This window comes from Manis pentadactyla, chromosome 5 (assembly GCF_030020395.1).
Source record: "Manis pentadactyla isolate mManPen7 chromosome 5, mManPen7.hap1, whole genome shotgun sequence".
Taxonomy (NCBI): domain Eukaryota; kingdom Metazoa; phylum Chordata; class Mammalia; order Pholidota; family Manidae; genus Manis; species Manis pentadactyla.
Genome location: NC_080023.1, coordinates 154,977,897 through 154,998,536, shown reverse-complemented (window position 1 = coordinate 154,998,536; position 20,640 = coordinate 154,977,897). Strand labels below are relative to the sequence as shown.

At 42.6% G+C, this 20,640-nt stretch overlaps 1 protein-coding gene across 1 annotated transcript in view; it reads right to left on the bottom strand.

Moving 5' to 3' along the window:
• Positions 1-19,329, bottom strand: part of CHMP4B (charged multivesicular body protein 4B) — a 63,166-nt gene extending 43,837 nt beyond the window's left edge. Inside the window, exon 1 of the mRNA XM_036902533.2 lies at positions 18,956-19,329. Coding sequence (XP_036758428.1) covers positions 18,956-19,145 — 190 coding nt within the window. The 5' untranslated portion in view covers positions 19,146-19,329. The remainder of the gene's footprint in view (positions 1-18,955) is intronic.
• Positions 19,330-20,640: the final 1,311 nt, after the last annotated feature.

Genomic DNA, 20,640 nt, shown 5'->3' with positions numbered 1-20,640 from the left:
AATGTTTTCCATTACTTCTAAGAGGCTTAGTGGCTTGTGGTGCTCCAGGATTTACACTAAGCATACAAGGTCTTTGCAGAGAAGCCCATTGCTCTCCCCAAGACACCCATCATCATCTTCAATCACCACTCTAAAAAGCAGATTTAATTAAAATGACTCGAGTCAGCCCAGCGCTAAGCAGCTAATTCCTTTTTTCCACTCCCCTTACACAGGAGACAAATCCCCACATCCTGTGTTCCCAAAGGTGGTAGGTGAGGAAGTCAAGCTCTGCCATAAGGAAGCACCTCCGTATGCTTAACTCGTTACTGTTGGGCCACAGCAGAAATCTGTGCCTCTGATTTACCAAAAGGCTGGCAGTCTAGTCAGGTCAGACTATTAATCCAAAGGAGGCTCGGATACCAAGAGAGAGGCCTTCTGGCATCTGTGCTGCTCTCCTGGATGGAGGCTCAAGGGAGCAGCTAAAAACGATTATTTAGCTCTGGCCTCTGACTAGGGAATCAAAATGGAAATATGTCCAGTACCTTCTATAAAACAGTCTGTGGCTGCCCTCAACTTTTACAATGAGCAGGGATGTACCCAAATTGCTAACAGATAAAATGAATGCTGAGCTGCTCCATCTTTTTACATAGCAAAACTGCTTGGAGCAACATCTGATTCTCTGGAGAGTTACTGTAATATGGCACTTGTTGACTCAGATAATGTTAGAGCAGGAAGGAATCTTAGCATTCATTTAATCCATCCTTCTCATTTTATTGTTGAGAAAACAAAGGCCCAGCTTGGGAAGACACCTGCCCAAAGACACCAACTGACAGAGTCAGAACTAGACTGTGGTGTCTCTAAGCACTAAGGCCCTGCTTGACCATCCTGGATGATGGAGGGAGCACCTAGGCAACAGGAAAGCTAACAGGAGGCTGGGAGCTCAGGAAGGAGCGGAGGAATGAAGAGTTAATCCTCAGACTTTTGTGTCTAGAAAAGCAGACACCAGGCTGAACTTAAAATGCGTGGCCTCAGAAACAGAGGTCCTTCTCATTGGCCAAAAGAAGTAACTAGTGTGTGCCCTCTCCCTCCTACCTCCCTCCCTCCCACTCCCTCTCCCTCTCATCAAAGATAAACATGAAGGGAAGATTAACTAATCTCAAAGATCACAACTGCCTGCGAGAGACAGCCAGACAGCTGGGAGTGAACCGCACAAGATGAGACAGCCATGGAGCTGATTAATAAATGAGGCTCAGTAGAGCTAGTTTAAGTAGGGAAAATCTCCCTGCTTACCTCTGCATGTAATCTGAAATATTCTCAAATGGGGAAAAGTAGCTCTTCTGTGTCTGGATGTGCTGGGCTTCAGATAAAGCAGATGAAGAACCAGGAAGAAGTAAGGAGAGAAAGGGTAGAGACCTATGGTTGTTCAACAACTCCTCTACCGCACCTCATCCCCTCAGGCAATACTAGGTAGGAAGCCCACCAATGGGAAACTTCACCAGTGTGCTGCAGGAAGATGGCACTGGTCCCCACAAACTGCTCTAGAGACTTTAAGGGTCCATTCAGGATGTGCTTCACGAAATTCAACCTAACACAGATTTCTCAGCTTGGCATCCAGGGCCTCCTCAGGGGGGCTGCAGCCTACCTTCCCAACTGTCTCTCTGCCTGAGCCACCACCACCACCACTCATCCTCCCCCCATAATTCCCCTACCCATTCCACATATACACACAGCACACACTAATCTCAGGGCCTTGGCTCCCATAATCCCCTCAGCCTGGAATGGCCCTACCCCTTCCTCTGTCCCAAATTCAATTCATCTGTGTCCTATATAGTTCCTTCACATGGAGTCTTTCATAGTGGGCACTCAAAATGTTGGCCCAACAGGGTAGAACTTAATCTAACTACCTTTCTCCTTTTCACACCACTATCTAACAAACAAACAGCCCCATTCTGGGATGCCAATCATAGTCCCAGCTCCTAAACCTGAGAGAAGCTGGCTCTTTCTCAGGGACCATTTGTGTGGCCTGGCCTCTCTGAACCTTAACTTTGAAATAAGAGCAACAGTTCTTGTCAGAGAAGCTGAGTGCTTCGAGATGAGAGGCTTTGGAAACACATATTCTCAAGTTCAAGGCCATTATTTTAAACTCCCCTTACACCCATGCACCATTTACCGTCTAATGCTAGGAACTTACAGCTTGTTTCCAGCCCAATGCCTCTTCTTTCATCACAAAATGCCCTAGTGTGTAACTGTTGAGACAGCTGCACTGAGGACTCTGGGTAGCCTGTTGCTTTTTTATTTCCACAGAGTGTAGAGATTTCCATCTTGAGTATGAAGACAATTCATGGTTTCAAGAAAAGGCTGAAGTTTCAGGCCTGTTGTTCTCTCAAATTTCATGATAAAGTGCACCAACTGGTTCCCATCCTATGGGTTTTGAGCCCACAGGGTTTATCGTTACCACTCCAATGCTCTGGGAAAAGTGCCCACCCAGCACTACCTATGCACTAAATGGTAAATGTATCATACAATAACAAAAAATAACTACTACTTGATCACCTACTACCATTCATATCAGATAAAGTCCTAAGATAGAGATACAGTGGGTATTCAATAAATATTGGTTAAAGGGAATTATGTGTCTTCTCAATTAATGGGTACTAAAAGTACAACTATTATAGCACATGACCATCACTGATAATTTTTTGGAATTAGAAAAGGGTCCTCCAACCTGAAAAGACCTCTAGGTTGATGAGAGTCCTGGGTAGGTGGGATTCAGGTCTAGGTCCCAATCCTAGCCAGATTCCCAGAAAGCAGAGCCAGGGGGCCCTGAGCTATCTCTAGACCTTGGAGTCCTCAGCAGAACAACAAAACGGTAGGACTAAAAATACTCTAGTGGGTCTTTTAAGACCCCTCACCCTTAGGCCAGCCTCTGGAGCTCTAGAGCTGTACCTGTGCGGCTTGACCAGCCTTAGAGCATGTTTTGCAGCCCTAGGAGCTCTTGTCCCCCAGGGGATATTCAGCAGTGTTTGGAGACATTTTTAGTTGTCAAAAATAGGTGGGCGGGAGTGCTGTGGACACCTAGTGAGTAGAGGCGAAGGACACTGCACCACCCTGCAATGTACAGGACAGCCCCCCACCCCACCCCCAACAACGATTACCTGGTCTAAAATGTCAATAGTGCCAACACACAGAAACTGCTCTAGAGGCCACTGAGAACATGAGCTTATTGTGGTTCAAGAAATGAAGACCAGGCTGGGAAATGCACAGTGCTAACGCTGGAGCTGGCTGTGAATGAATGAACAGTGAATTAAAGTCTCTCAAACCAGTCTAGACACGTATGAACCATCTCCTCGTCTTCTCTCTGGCACTAGTACCACTGTGCATAACATGATCCTTTCACTCTAAGGATTCCCAACTTTGTCCTCCTCAACCTGACCCACACCCATTATTGATACATACAAGGTTATTGATACACAGCCTTGCTGAAGCTGGCAAGGGAATCTGAGATTTAGCATTAATCAGAAGAAGCCAGGACAATGGCGTGGTGTAGCAGGAAAGCAAGACTTAGGGCCTAATGAAGAGTTCCAGCCTTGACTCAGACCCAGGGAAACCACTTAATTGCTTTGAGCCTTAGTTTCTTCCTCTGCAAAACGGGGTTCAAACCACAATTTGCCCTACCGATGCTTAAGACTTCTCTTTCAAAACAAAACCATGTATGTGGAAGTGCTCTGGAAGCCATAAAACCCTGTACAAATGTGCAAAAGTCCCCTGCAGAATAAAGGTGCTCACAGTGAGGGAATATTATAAAAATTGATTTTTAATGACAAGAGTTTGTCCATTAAGTTATGGGTACTCAAGGTCATGGACTCCTAGCCCTATGGGGACACCAAAGATACCAGAACCCACTGTGATGCAGCCCATTCAGGATCCACAAGGCTCCTGGGTCAGTCCAGTGACTCATGCAATCTGATTCTTAGCTTTCTCATCTCTAATGGGCGGCTGGGGTGTGATACCACTTAATGAATGGGGTTGCTGAAAAGATCAAAAGTGATCAAGTAAAGATCAAACATGATCAAGTTCATAAAAAGTACGTGGCATTTCACAAAGATGGAGGGAATGTTTTCATTGTCTGGCATTTCCCAAAGATTGAGGGAATATTTTCACTGTCTGAAAACTTTTCTCCTGAAAAATATTTTACTTTGAAATATAACATTTTAGAATGAAAATGACTTGTTTGTTCCTATAATGTCCTTTACTGTTCCTGTTCTATCCTTTACAACCCCAAAATTACCTCTAAAATCTAAGCATGAGGAGGGAAGTCTGCAGCTGCCAGCCCTACAGCTGGGTCTGTTATGAGCAACAAGACGACTGCCAGGTTAAAATAAACTCTTAGAAAGTTCCCTCCTTGAATGTGGCCACAGGAACCTATCAGAGCCCACGACAACTCAGCACTCAAATCTTCGAACTCCAGACTTGCCAAGCAATCTGCAACCAGTTACCGTCCTTGTGTAAAATTCTAAAGGGAGAAATGCTCTGGAGAGGTGAAAGCAAATGATACACTTGATGGAGAATTAAGATACCAGCAATCATTTGAGTTTCAAATGTCACTCTAGTCAGTCAACATTTCCAAGTCTGTGAACTATGGGGACACTGAGCTGATTAAACTCCTCATCCTAAAGGAGAGTCTTTCAGGTGGCCTCGTCTGAGTAGCAACTCCTCTTCTAACTTTTGCAGAGAATTAACAGCTGGGCCACACACATGTACAAGTTTCATTTTTGCTTTTACAACTATCAGGTTTATAAAGATTACAAACAAGAAACCTACAGTTCCTCCTTATCCAGATAGTAAAGAACTCACTCCTTAGGTTTATTCCTACTTCCTTTTGTCAGAAGTAAGACCATTTAAAGCATTGTACAGACAAGCTGTACTTTAAATTTAGTATTCTGAAACTAATTCTTTTATGACTAAACTAAATTAAACATTTATCTGTTCTTATGTTCCCCCCAAAAGGGGCTTCTGACTCAAATATTAAGTGCTTTTTGAAGGTACTGAGTAAATTTCCATGTTCCTGGTTTTTCTTTTTCAAAAAATTTTATATTAAGTCAAAGTTCCAAGCATACATTTTAAATTCCCTTCTGCTCTAGTATCTATTACTCTCCAAAATAACAGTTTAATGAAACAGATTCAAGCAAAACACACAACACACACACAGCTGTTTCAGCTCCCTCCACTACATATTCTGCACTCTGAATTCTGAATATGCTTCTAGAACAGATCACACTGTACCATGATTATATCTGATTACTAGTTTGTCACTCTAGCTAGATTGTGAGCATCTTAGAGGCAATGACCTGCCTTCATCTGCATCTACTCAGTAAACTTAGGTCAGTAACTGGCACATAGCTCAATATATACTTACTAAATGGATTTGTGAATGAAGCAAGTTTTCTACCTAACTTCTTTTATTTTTTTTTATTGAAGTACAATTGACATACAATATTACATTAATTTCAGATGTACAACATACTGATTTGACATTTGTATACATTGTGAAAAGGTCACCAAAGTAAGTCTAGTTACCATCTGTCACCATACAAAGTTAATACAATATTATTGACTATATTCCCCATGCTGTACATTACATCCCCATGATTTTTTTTTATAACTTGAAGTTTTATCTCTTGATCCCCTTCACCCATTTCACTGTCCCACCAACGCCCCCACCCCACCCACTGCCTTTAGCAATCACCACTCTCTCTCTGTGTCTATGAGTCTGGGTTTTGTTTTTTGTTTTTTAATTTTATATTCTACTTGTTAAGTGAAAACATGTGGTATTTGTCTTTCTCTGACTTATTTCACTTGGGATAACAACCTCAATGCCCATCTATACTGTCACAAATGGCAAAATTTCATTCTTTTTTATGGCTGGGTAGTTACTCATTGTATATATATGTATATCACATATTCTTTATGCATTCCTCTATTGATGGACACTTAAGGTTGTTTCCTTACCTGGGCTACTGTAACTAATGCCTCAATCAGCACAGGAGTCCATGTATCTTTTCAAATTAGTGTTTTCATTTTCCTCAGGTAGATAACCAGAAGTGGCCCAACGGATCATACAGTTGAGCTTCCAGCTCTGTGAAAAATCTCCCCTGATTGTTCAATAAGAAGGAAGCTTTTCTCAGCAGGTTATGCCAAACCGCAAGCCAATCACCTTGAGCAACCTGGTGGTTGATGCCTACTTTTTTTTTTTGAGGGTGAAAAGGAAAAGATAATGCTCTTTGCTGGATTTTTAACCCAATTAGGAAACCCTGCTCAAAAATTCACTATTACCACAAATCCAGAAATATGTTATTTTGTAGAATCAACTAGGGCAGGCTGATGATGGAATTCCCTGCACTGATCCTCTTCCACCATCTATACTTCATTATTCCACATAATAACTCCTTCTCCCCTAGTTGAGAACCTCCTTGCATTTTCCAGTTTTACTCTATCCATACACTCCTGAAAGGAACACTTTACTTAGGAGAGCTATAAGACTCCAGTGAGAAAATGTAATGGGCTATTTCGTTGTGATAAGTTTTTTCTCTGAGAGAGCACAGATCTATTCAACTGTAGGATCTATAAGGTTACAGGTGGAGTCAATTCCTCTCTACACAAGCCTAACTATGTAGAAATAATTTTTTTAATCACCATGTTCCCTCACTAGGCAGTGACACATCCTGAGCTGAGGATGGGAACTGCCCCTAACTTACCACTGCGATTGCCAGTGCCCTGACAGCCAGTGGGTCCACATGACTGACAACTTGACTGAACACTTGTCAGTTATCCAAATGACTGGCTTCTTTCATGAAGAAGGCTGTTACCCCATCAGTGAACATGTGCTTCAAGTTCTTTTTCAAGGGGGGAAGGGCAGACTTACACTAAACCTCTTTCTGTGACCTCACCAGGTTTGGAAGGAGTTGAAAGTATATGGGAGTAGGTTAAGGTGGATAAGAGTTCAATCTTTGAGCAGCAAAAGAAGTGAGAAAACTGATCAAGGACAGAGCATCCCTGAGTCTCCAGGAATGAATATTGGCACAGGCAAATGAAAAATGCCTAACATTTTCATTTAATTCCCACAGTAAGTATAGAGAGGTGTCTCTCAAACTTTAATGTGCATAAAAACCACCTGGGGAGCTAATAAAAGTGCAGGTTCTGCTTCAGTAGGTGTGGGTAGGGCCTGAGTCTGCATTTCTAACAATTTCCCAAATGTTCCCACAGATCATGCTTTGAGAAGCAAAGATGTGCAGTAAATCTATCCTGTTTTTGTAGTTGAATGAGCTGATGCTCAGATATATGATGAAACCTGTCCCAGATCACAAAACTAGCAAGTGGCTCTCAAGTCTTCTAATCCCAAACCCAACACCTTTTCCATTATACCATACCACTATAACCTTCTTTGCTAAAAAGCCACAACCACAGAGATGTATAGCTTTCCTGCATCCCTCAAATAAGCCCTCTAGTCAGGTTTGTCCTGTAAGGGAGGAGGTAGAGCTAGAAATACCAGCTTTGGGAGATTCAAGCCAGCCAGATGGTTTTGTTAAGAACTTAAATCATTCAGTCATTCAGCTAAGACTCCTTAAGAAAGGCCAAACAACCTAGTGGTTCCTCAGTGCTCATTACTTTACTAATGAAAGGTCACAGGAAAATTGCTTTTCAAACAAAACAACAAAACTGTCTCAGTGATAAGGTAATAATCAGGGCCATACAGCACACAGAACCAAATTAATTCCTAGGCAAATGGATAGCCCTGCAGGTTCTGGGCTATGGCGCTCAGACCTTGGCTAGAAAATTCAGATATTCAACTCTGCCCACTCCACACCTTAAAAACAATGCTGATAAAACAGGAGGACATCCAGAGATGGGGAACAAGGAAAGAACAGAAACATCAGGCAACAGTCAATGGAACAGAGAAAATCTGTCTTAAGAAAGTATAGGCTTGTCCACCACATCAACAAAAAGAAAGACAAAAACCACATGATCATCTCCATAGATGCTGAAAAAGCATTTGACAAAGTTCAACATCCATTCATGTTAAAAACTCTCAGCAAAATGGGAATAGAGGGCAAGTACCTCAACATAATAAAGGCCATCTATGATAAACCCACAGCCAACATTATATTGAACAGCGAGAAGCTGAAAGCATTTCCTCTGAGATCGGGAACTAGACAGGGATGCCCACTCTCTCCACTGTTATTTAACATAGTACTGGAGGTCCTAGCCACGGCAATCAGACAAAATAAAGAAATAAAAGGAATCCAGATTGGTAAAGAAGAAGTTAAACTGTCACTATTTGCAGATGACATGATACTGTACATAAAAAACCCTAAAGACTCCACCCCAAAACTACTAGAACTGATATTGGAATACAGCAAAGTTGCAGGATACAAAATCAACACACAGAAATCTGTGGCTTTCCTATATACTAACAATGAACCAACAGAAAGAGAAATCAGGAAAACAACTCCATTCACAATTGCATCAAAAAAAATTAAATACTTAGGAATAAACCTAACCAAAGAAGTGAAAGACTTATACTCTGAAAACTACAAGTCACTCTTAAGAGAAATTAAAGGGGACACTAACAGATGGAAATGCATCCCATGCTCGTGGCTAGGAAGAATTAATATCATCAAAATGGCCATCCTGCCCAAAGCAATATACAGATTTGATGCAATCCCTATGAAACTACCAGCAACATTCTTCAATGAACTGGAACAAATAATTCAAAAATTCATATGGAAACACCAAAGACCCCGAATAGCCAAAGCAATCCTGAGAAAGAAGAATAAAGTAGGGGGGATCTCACTCCCCAACTTCAAGCTCTACTATAAAGCCATAGTAATCAAGACAATTTGGTACTGGCACAAGAACAGAGCCACAGACCAATGGAACAGACTAGAGAATCCAGACATTAACCCAGACATATATGGTCAATTAATATTTGATAAAGGAGCCATGGACATACAATGGCGAAATGACAGTCTCTTCAACAGGTGGTGCTGGCAAAACTGGACAGCTACATGTAGGAGAATGAAACTGGACCATTGTCTAACCCCATATACAAAAGTAAACTCAAAATGGATCAAAGACCTGAATGTAAGCCATGAAACCATTAAACTCTTGGAAGAAAACATAGGCAAAAACCTCTTAGACATAAACATGAGTGACCTCTTCTTGAACATATCTCCCCGGGCAAGGAAAACAACAGCAAAAATCAGTAAGTGGGGCTATATTAAGCTGAAAAGCTTCTGTACAGCAAAAGACACCATCAATAGAACAAGAAGGATCCCTACAGTATGGGAGAATATATTTGAAAATGACACATCCGATAAAGGCTTGACGTCCAGAATATATAAGGAGCTCACACGCCTCAACAAACAAAAAACAAATAACCCAATTAAAAAATGGGCAGAGGAACTGAACAGACAGTTCTCCAAAAAAGAAATACAGATGGCCAACAGACACATGAAAAGATGCTCCACATCGCTAATTATCAGAGAAATGCAAATTAAAACTACAATGAGGTATCACCTCACACCAGTAAGGATGGCTGCCATCCAAAAGACAAACAACAACAAATGTTGGCGAGGCTGTGGAGAAAGGGGAACCCTCCTACACTGCTGGTGGGAATGTAAGTTAGTTCAACCATTGTGGAAAGCAGTATGGAGGTACATCAAAATGCTCAAAACAGACTTACCATTTGACCCAGGAATTCCACTCCTAGGAATTTACCCTAAGAACGCAGCAATCAAGTTTGAGAAAGACAGATGCACCCCTATGTTTATCGCCGCACTATTTACAATAGACAAGAATTGGAAGCAACCTAAATGTCCATCAATAGATGAATGGATAAAGAAGATGTGGTACATATACACAATGGAATACTACTCAGCCATAAGAAAAGGGCAAATCCAATCATTTGCAGCAACATGGATGGAGCTGGAGGGTATTATGCTCAGTGAAACAAGCCAAGCGGAGAAAGAGAAATACCAAATGATTTCACTTATCTGTGGAATATAAGAACAAAGGAAAAACTGAAGGAACAAAACAGCAGCAGAATCACAGAACTCAAGAATGGACTAACAGGTACCAAAGGGAAAGGGACTGAGGAGGATGGGTGGGTAGGGAGGGATAAGGGGGGGAGAAGTAGGGGGGTATTAAGATTAACATGCATGGGAGGGTAGGAGAAAAGGGAGGGCTATACAACACAGAGAAGGCAAGTAGTGATTCTACAACATTTTGCTATGCTGATGGACAGTGACTGTAAAGGGGTTTATAGGGGAGACCTGGTATAGGGGAGAGCCTAGTAAACATAATATTCGTCATGTAAGTGTAGATTAGTGATACGAAAAACAAAGCAAAAAAAAAAAAAAAAAAAAAGGGCAGTTCCTGTGTGGTAACCTCCAACGAGTTCTACACAAGGGTATAAAGGGCATATAAAAGTGTAGGCAAAGGGTCTGTTTGTGTTTATACAGAGGATCAAAGCCTAATTGGGCTACCCCGAAAATGAACTAAGATACGATATGAAAAAGAACTTCCAACATCTGCACTCTCTGGAAGACTCATGCCAGAAGATGATCATCAAAAAACCCCAACAAAGATCCACGCACTGCTACAGCTGTAGATGCACTCATCCCACCAGCTCCTGGACTTGCCATGGGAATGAGGAAGGAGATATCTAAGCTGACCTGTGCATACAGTAAAACAACAAATTTGACTGGATCTATACTGTTGGAACTCAACCAAGAATTTGGAGAAGTGCAAATTGTAGCGCTCCAAAGTCTTACAACTACAGACTATTTACTGTTAAAAGAACATATGGGATGTGAACAGTCCCCAGGAATGGGTTGTTTTAATTTGTCTGATTTCTCTCAGACTGTTCAAGTTCAGTTGGACAATATCCACCATATCATAGATAAGTTTTCACAAATGCCTAAGGTGCCTAACTGGTTTTCTTGGTTTCACTGGAGATGGCTGGTAATTACAGATATGCTTTGGTTATGTAACTATACTCCTATTATGTTAATGTGTGTGCGCAATTTAAGTAGTAGCTTAAAACCTATACATGCTGAAGTACTCTACAAGAAGATATGTCAAAGAAATAATCAATCTTCCCATGTTTTCTTCCGCCTGCTACTTCTATAGCTTTTCTTCTTCCTTCCTAATTACAACCCTTAAATAGAATTCGTGCCTCATCAAATTTACCGAGTATCATGATTCTTCCAAGTGGTAAAGATACCTCAAGACAAATGCTGGGCATAGAAGCCACAGGGCATAAATATGCAAAGAAGTAAAAAGCTAACCTTTTCAAACAATATTGCTTCTCTCTCACTTACCAACTTTACATTTCCCTGTACGGCCCCAGAAGATGACTGGTTAGCCAGAGACGGGTAAGATTCCTCAAGGGAGGAACAACCTAAGACAGGCACAGTCGCAGGGGGGCCATCAGGTGAGAAATTGGGGATCAACAGAGGTGAGGCTTCAAACCTCACCCCCCCTGCTCTGAGAGAAATCTTCTGCATACGTGGATGTTTTATTGCCCTTGTCTAGCTTGGATTAACACATAGTCTACAGGCACACACCTGATCATCTACATTTGCTCTCTTACAACACTAAACTATGTTTTCTACCTTTATCTTGTATCTACCTACCACTTCAGCATTTTATTAAAAATAATAATAATAAAGAGAGAAATGTGGTATCCACATATAAATCAAGTATAAAAACCAAATGAGTATTCATATTTGAACTGACTGTTTATAGTTCATAATACATGAGCAAAACCAAAAGTTTCTGTGATGACTGCCCTTGTACTGTTCACTATGTAACTTATTCATTATGTAAGAATTTGTTCTACATGTAAGAACTTGTTTGTTATGCCTCAGAAGATTGGAGACTGACGAAAATTAGGCTTGGGGTGGATTAATGATTGTGCATTGAGCATTGACTCCCCTATACAGAATTTTATTGTCGTTAACAACCATTTGATCAATAAATATGAGAGATGCCCTCACAAAAAAAAAAAAAAAAAAAGGACAGACTTCCAATGGTAAAATAAATAAGTAACCGGGATGTAATGTATAGCATAAGGAATATAGTCAAGATATTGTAACAGCTTGGTAGGGTGATAGCTGGAACCTAGAATTATGTATATAAATGTTTTACCACTGTGTTGTACACTTGAAACTAATGTAATGTAATACTGTGCGTCAACTACCCTTCAATAAAAAATAATTATTTAAAAAAAAAAAAAAAAAAAAAAAGTATAGGCTTGAAACATAAGCACCATTTCCCCTGATCTGTCCTGCTGAAGGGGTATTTGACCTGTTCTCTGTAGCCCCAAGAGGCAGAACTGGCAACCTATTTTCTTCCCAATGGAAGAAACACAATTCACAATCATCTAGTGTCAGAGCTCCAAAGCCCTCTAACTCCAGATTCCACATTCTTTCCACCAGCCTAAGCTGCTTCTCCATAGACCTATCACCCCAACTTGTACTGGAGGTAGGCACTACAGGAAGGAACATTTTAGTTTCAAGTAAGAAAGGTGATTTTACAGTCAGAGCTGTCAACAGTCTATGCTGTAGTATGGGAGGATAGAGTACCTAATACAAATCCTGTCAGCAGAGAGGTTCAATCAGCGGTTAATCACTTGGCAGGAATACTGCAAAGGGAATTTGGGAATTGGATGGGTGGCTAGGTGAGACGAACCTGCCAACCCTCAGATGAATTAATCTCTTCCTGTTAGATTTTCCTCTAACACTTCATTTGCACACTTAACACAGTTTGCCTTTTATCAGTTATTTGTTCATGTATGTGTCTTCCTCACTGAACTGTGAGCCATTACAGGGAGAAAGTAGTGTCTTGTCCATCTTTATATCCTCAGTGTGCCTAAGACTATACCTGGGAAACCAAGCAAACATTTACATCTCTCCTGTGTGCCAGGCACTCTGCTAGGCCCTCTACATATATCACCTTATTCCATATGCTCAGAAGAACCCTAAGAAGTATTATTATTCCCTTTTTATAGGTGAGGAAATTGAGACTCAGAGAGGAGAAGTAACTGCCAAGGTACTGCTGAGTGGTGAAGCTGGCAGTTGAATTGAGAAAGCTTTTGCCTATACCACCATGCTGCTATCCTCCTAGAAGGAACTCAATAAACATCTGCTGACTTGAGCCAAACACCTTAAAAATAGACCAGCACTACATCCAGCTAGGTCTGTTGTTGTTTCCTGTTGCTATGCTCAAATTTTCCTTCTAAATATAAACATCCATCCTAAAAATGACCAACCTAAAGTTGTTTTTGAATATCCTCTCTTTCACTTTTTTAAGGACAGTGGCACAACACAAAACAATTCTGGGCAAGGGAACCAAGTTTTCATAAACCTTTCCTGCCTAAAGGAATTCCTCAAGGCCCTAAGAACTCTGCCCCTCTTGCCAGTGGGCCCTGGCTCCATCTCAGGGCTCTGGACCACTACACAAATCAAGTCCTGGTGTTCTGCCTCAAAGATGTCTGGCTTGCACACACCTTCACAGGTGGTTCTCCAGGACTTCACTCTCCACACTCAAAGCCAACCCAGAACAACTCAGTTTCCCTGAGCAAAACTGTCCAATTCAAAGGTACTCACATTTAGCTAAACTTCCAAACAAAATCTATCTTGAATTTCAGATCACACTCACTCACTGGCAGGCACTTAAAAATATTTATTCTCCCTGCCAAATGGGGCAAAAAGAGATTTCATCATTTGAATCAAAGGCACAAGGATGTTTGGACAGCCAACACATAAGGCCTCTCTGACACTCCATCTGTCTTACGAAGTAAACCAAACCCAATCTGGCCAACCATTTCTTCAAACAAGAAACTTAAGCAACACCAAGGGAAATTCCCACTGCTCAGTTCCCTGGGTGGGTTTCAGGTTTTCCACTCTGGGGCCTCTGGGCAAGGAATCCTGCTGGCACATGCACCATTAAGATGCTGTCCTTTTCAACCTGATACCTTGATTTCAGAAAACTAAAAGGCCACATTCACTATAAATTTAACTTACTAAGATGTCTTTTCACATGCTAACATTTTAGAGCAACTTTATTAAACAGGAGAGAGCCACCCTGGCTCCAGGAATGAGCAGGTAATGAAGATATATTTCCCATGAGTGCCTGGCCTCTCTGCATCCATCAGACATTTTCAGCTGAACCTAAATTAACCTGTAAATGAACTGAGCTGCATCCATAAATTCAATAGAAATGTACCAGTATAGTATATTTGACATGCCCAGTCACCATTGCCCAATCTCATACAATTCTCTTGTTAAACTAAAATATATCCTTTCTACAAAGTGTTTTCAGCTTTATAAAACAGGAAAAAAGGGGAATCTGAACCACCTACAGTAGATGTTTTAAAACTAGTTACAATGCCTTAAAAAGAATATTTGATATTTGATTATCTCTCTCAGAAAATGAACAGGGGACTGTTTAGAAAGGTACCAAGAAGACTTAAGTTTGGGTGATTTTTGTCAGTTCACCTAAACTGAAATCCTGGTTTCCATCCAGTTCACAGTGAAAGAACTTTTTCATTTTGACAATCAAACCAAAGAAATCTGACCCACAATAATTTATCAGAAAAGGAAAGAAAAGTATACTTAATATCTGTTACGTGTCACACTCTCTCATACATCTTAGTGAATCCTCACCATAGTCTTGTGAGATGAGTAATTTTTCCACTTTATAGAAAAGGAAAGTAATGATATTTAAGTCCCTAGGATGGCAGGGACTGTGTCTGGTTTCTCTATATTCCCAGAACTGAGAATGGGGTCTAGGACACAATTTAAAAACAAATACATGACTGGAGTATAACAACAAAGCAAAACTGAAGGAACAAAATAGCAGCAGACTCACAGACCCCAAGAAGGGACTCCCAAAGGGGAGAGGTGGGGGAGGGTGGGAGGGGAGGGTGGGAGATGGGGATTGAGGGGTATTATGATTAGTACACATGGTGTGGGGGACGTCACAGGGAAGACAGTGTAGCACAGAGAAGACAAGTAGTGACTGTGGCATCTTACTATACTGATGGGCAGTGACTGCAATGGGGTATGGAGGAGACTTGATAATATGGGTGAATGTAGTAACCACATTGTTTTTCTTGTGAAACCTTCATAAGAATGTATATCAATGATACTTGAATTAAAAATATATATATGACTATAGGAAAGGAAAAGAAATTTGGAAAAAAACACAATCCAACTTTTGCTCAAGGCCCCTAACTGATGCCACTGCCTAGAACATACCTGCACTCTGCAAATAATCTACTTGAGTTTCAGAGATTTGTTTTGAACGACAATCATCTTTCCAATGTGCACAACACAAAGACAGCACTCATATTTGTCTATATGCTTCACAGGGCAGGGCCTGGTCCCATTCCACTTCTTTTTCCCCCACTCAGCATCACACCTTGCACAAATAAGTGTTTAATGAGCTGAGCACATAGGTCATGATGATGCCTGTAGCCATCATGGAAATAAACAGAACACAAGATGCCCACAACCACAAGAAGAACTGGTCTCTGAGTCAAGTTACATCCTCTCTTGAGCCTCATTTTCCTCTCTGTACAATGGGATTAACAGAACATACTCACAGGTTGTTTCCACTGATTTAATAAATACTGAGCATTAACCATATGTCAGGCACTGTGTAAGGTGCTGGGGACACAGGGATGAACATGACCATTACATCCTCAGTGGATGCTGTGAGACTCATAAGAAAAAAGGAGTTTTATAAACTTCAAAGAACTACAGAGTTATGAAGCTCCTTTTCTGTGTTTTCCAACTTGGTTAATGGTATCACTATCCACCCAGTTGTCCAAGCTGTAAACTTGGGAACTGTGCTCAACTTCTCCTTCTCTACCATCCTGCCCACAATTCCAAAAAATCACCAAGCCTCTTTTGATTCACCTTCAGAAAAGTCTGACATGTATTACTTCTCATCTAGTTTTCCCTGCTTCTACTCTAGGCCCTTTGTTCTCACCTGAATAATTATGATTCTCCTTGTATTAATGATAACGGCTAGTATCTATTGATCACTTACCATATGGCAAGCACTGTGCTAAGAGCATTGCATGCATAACATAATCTAACATAATAAGGTAAAAACTAGTACTCTTGTCTATAGAGGAGGCGTCTGAGGTGCAGAGTAACCTACCCAAGGCACAACGTGTGTTAAGTGACAAAGCTAAGCTCAAATCCATCTCTGTGAGACTCTATCCTTACCCCTTGTTGGATTCCCACCTCCAGTCCCTTCCTAGGTAGTCCACACTCCTAGGCAGCCTAGCTCCTGCTAGAGTGCTCTTTCGAAAATCCAAACTCGTGTGCCTCTTCTGTCTCAGGTCTAAGTCTGAAGGCTACAGGCCAGTGTGATTTATCTACTTTCCAGCCCCACAATCTCTCACAGCTCCCCAAATTTCTTACTGAACCATCTCCCATCTCCCTCCTCTGAGAGGCTTCCTTTGCACTTTCCCCTCCAAACAGGAACCTCCTACTGTACAGCCTCTGCAGTCATGTACACACATTCAGCACCAACTGGTATGTTTTCCTCCCTCCCTCCCTCCTTCTTCTCTATCCTCTCTCTCTCTCTCTCTCTCTCACACACACACACACACACACACACACACACACACACTGCCAATCCTGAGTCCCTGGAGGGCAGACATAGTGTATTTTTATCTCTGATTCTCCAGGCCCCAGCACAGTAGCGAGTCCCTAAGTGACTAAATGAATGGTATGGTGTGGTGTTAACACCTCATAGCACCATCCCAATAAGCAGATAGGACCTTTCCCCCCAGGAAGGGTCAGGTTATAGTAGCTCCTATCCACTCAGGCAAACTCAGGAAGACAGACTGCTTGTGCACAGTAAGTACAACTAACTGAGATTGGTCCTCCAGTCTGCTAGCAGTCAGCCTCTCTCCAAGCCTCTTGAAAGCCAATTCAGTCACCTCTAAAACTGCAAAAACTTGACTAGCTCCCAACCAAAAGACCACAGGAGATTTGCACCTTCTTGGATGGGAAGTGAGGGAAGCTGAAACCCTCCTCCACCACCCTGCAATGGGCAGAGCATTCCAAAATGCAGACTGGTTAAAAACAACTACTCTAATTACCATGAACAATACAGGATCCTGACTGAGGCAGTCTTCAGAGAAAAAAGCTACAGACAGCAAAATCTGACCCTGATCTCCATCTCCAGAGCTGCAATTGGAGTCCAGACCACAAATGGACAACTGTCTCCAGTCATCTTCCAGCTCCCACTCTCAGTCCTCAGGGGTCTACTTCCAAAGAGCAGCCAGATGGTGTTTTTAAAACTCTATCAATGATAAGAACACACTCCTGGATAACACCCTTGAAGAGCTTTCCATCACTTGGAATACAACTCAACCTCTACCAGGACGTCCAAGGTCCACTCCCCACCCGTTTATTTCATATGATTCTCTTCCTCGATCATTACATTCCAGAGACAGGAAGTCTTCTCTTTCTTAAAATAGGGCAACCTGTGGGCCTTTTCCTAATGCTGTCTTCCCTGCTTTGAAGACCCCTCTAGATTTTTACAGGGCTGATTCCTTCTCCAGGTTCAGTTCAAACTTGATCTTTTCAAAGAGGCCTTCCCTGACCACTCTATCTAATGTGGCATCCCTTCCCACCCCATCACTCCAATATTTTCATCAGTTATTTTCCTGTCTGTTTCTGTATTCTCCCTCTTTACGGCAGAAGCTGTGTTCTGGTTAAAAAAAAAATTCCAGCGTTTTTGTTGACTATCAGCAGATGACCATCCTCAGGATGGGTTGAAAACAACTATGCAGCCCCTACTGTAAATCCATGATCTTTTTTTCAGAGGTAAATTAACTAGGTCAAAGTCACAAAGCTAATGACTAACAGACTTCTGAGTTAAATACATGTTTGTGAAGCTCCTAAGCCCCCTCACCTTTGCCACAAACCCACCCCGGAAGCTTGTGGCTCTATGGTTCACTCTCATATTGCCATAAAAAAAAGAAAAAGCAAATATATCTAAATTTCTTTATTATTACTAAAGTATTTTCGCATTCACCTCACTTAACAAAAATACAAAGCACTTGCCCAGAAAAGGAAGTAAAATAAGCATCACCGAAGGTTCAATATCCTGCTCTGAAGCCCAGCAGTGACGACTGGGAAGGAGCTGGGACAACCGGAGGAATGGCGTTCCCACTTGTGGTTCAGAGGGATGGGAAGCAGTGAATCACAGGGTGAAGGCCTGTACCACATGAAACTCTGATTAAGACCCAGCTATGAGGCAACAAGACGTATGAATCAGAGCTGAAATGCACTTCAGGCCTCATGGAGCCCAAACCCTGGCTGGTGGATGGGGAAAATAAGGCCGTAAGAAGGAAAGCAACTTGCTCAAGTTCACTCAGCAAGCGATTACAGCCAGATTCAGGGAGTCCCCTCAAACCCAGTCCCCTTTTCGCTCCAGCAAGGAGGCTTCTCAGGAATTCTGAGTCAGGAGGGTGGGGAGAGGCCAGGAGCAGCTCAGGACTCCAGAGGTGGGGCAAGGAAGGGCATAAGTGGGTTGGGGCGGGGGGAAAGGGGGACGAAATGAGCCAAGAGAAAGCAGGCGACAAGATCTGGGAAGGTGGGTGAGGGCAGGCCAGAGGGAGGAGGAAAAGACGGATGAGAAAGAAATAGGACGGAAGAAACTGAAGTGAAATCAGGGTCTGAGTGAGAGCCTGAGGGGAGAGGGCTGGAAAGCAAGTCTCACGGAGGAAGAGTCCAAGGCTCAGGGACACTGAAAGGCATGGAAGGGAGTCTGACGGGGAGAATTCCTGGGTCCAAGGGACCCTGGGGCGTGTCTGACGAAGAGTTCAGGCCGGGGGAGCCTGACGAGTCGCGGCGGTCGGGTGGGGGTGGGCAGGCCGACTCACCGCGCTTGTTTTTGGTGCCGTGCTTCTTAGCGGCCGTCAGTTCCTGCTCAATCTTCTCTTCGAGGAATTCCTGCTTCTTACTTAGCATCTCCTCCGTGTCCCTCAGCCGCTGGATGGCTTCCTGGGGGGTCGCGCCGCCCTTGCCGGCCTTACCCCCTCCCGCCCCGAACAGCTTCCCGAACATCGACATGGTTGCTGTTCGCCGCGCCGGCTTGCGCCGCCCGCTCCCCGCTAGGCTCGGCTCGGCTCCAGCGCCTGCTCTCGGCTCGGCCGCTCCCAGCCGCCGCAGGCCTCTCCGCCGCCTCCGCCCCGCAGCTGGGCCTGGCCGCGCCACTTCCCACAGGCCCCCACGCCCGGCCCGGCCGGCGTCACAGCAACACGCCGCCGACTACAAATCCCGGTGGTCAACGAGCTGGTCGTGCCTCGAATGTAACGGAGGGTGGCGCACTGCATGCCGGGATACTATAGTCTTCCGGCTTAAGGCGCTCGACGGCGCGCCTTTTGGGCCTAGCTAGAGTCAAAGCACGAGCTGGCATGCTGGGAAATGTAGTCTCCTTGGGGCCCTTTTTGTAGGGGTAGGACAGGAGGAGAAATAACAGTATTTTCAAAAACAGTAACCAACATTATTATGCACATTCTGTGATCCAGGCATTGGGCAAAGTGCTTTACATGCATTATCACACTGAATTCTCACAAGCCTATGACAGATAATACTGTTGCTATTTTATAAGTAAGAAACCAAAAGCTCAGAGAAATTGAGTGACTAGCTTATGTTTGCTATGCTGTTACCTCTACTGGAGTCCTTTCTACTCTTTATTCACCTAACAGATTCTTCAAAGCTTAGTAAAGGCTAACAGCCTTGGCACTGGAGTTAAACTGCAGAGGTTCAAGACCCACCTTAAATACTTACTTAGGCAAATTATTTCCCCTACTCTATGTGCCCCCTTTCCAGTGTAAACTGAAGATGATAATAACAAAACAATATCCAAGTTTATGTGAGACAGGGAATGTAAAGTACTTAGCATAGTACATAAAGTACTAAAACCTAGCGCAGTAGGTGCTCAGAAATTTGTATTTTATTCCTATGTGTTGAGCCATCATTATGCATAATAGTTAAACCAAGAAGAAACACAGAACTTTCAAAAGTAACAGAAGTATTGAGGATTTTGTTGCCCCTGCATTACACAGATGCAGCTGGTCAGGCACACATCTCAGTTTTCCCTGAATTTGCCTTCAAGAATCACCTCTTGATCCATTAGCAGTGAGGAGGCTCATATAGCCAATACTCCCCCAAAGCTCACTGTTCTAATTTGCTGCCTCTAGTCTTTTTCACATGTTAATCTTGCATGAAAACTGAGCTTTCTAAGTGAGGGTCTGAAGTTCTCTCCAACGAAGAAAAACCTGGCTTCCAAAAGGCCTTTTTTAGTCCTTTCTGGATCTTTCAAATGTGTGAAGTTGCTTGGAAGAGAGTTTCAAGTAAATGAGAGCTTAACTGAACTTTTTATCTATTATTTCACATATAAGTTTTGTCTCCTCCCCAGACTATGATCTACATGTGGATAAAAATATGTCTTGGGTGGTGATGGTCTTGTAATCTGCCACAATCCCAGCCTGCACATACAGGCAACCATTTCCAGAGGATAGGAGAATTTATTTCACTCAACTTTGCAGGTTAGAGGAAATTT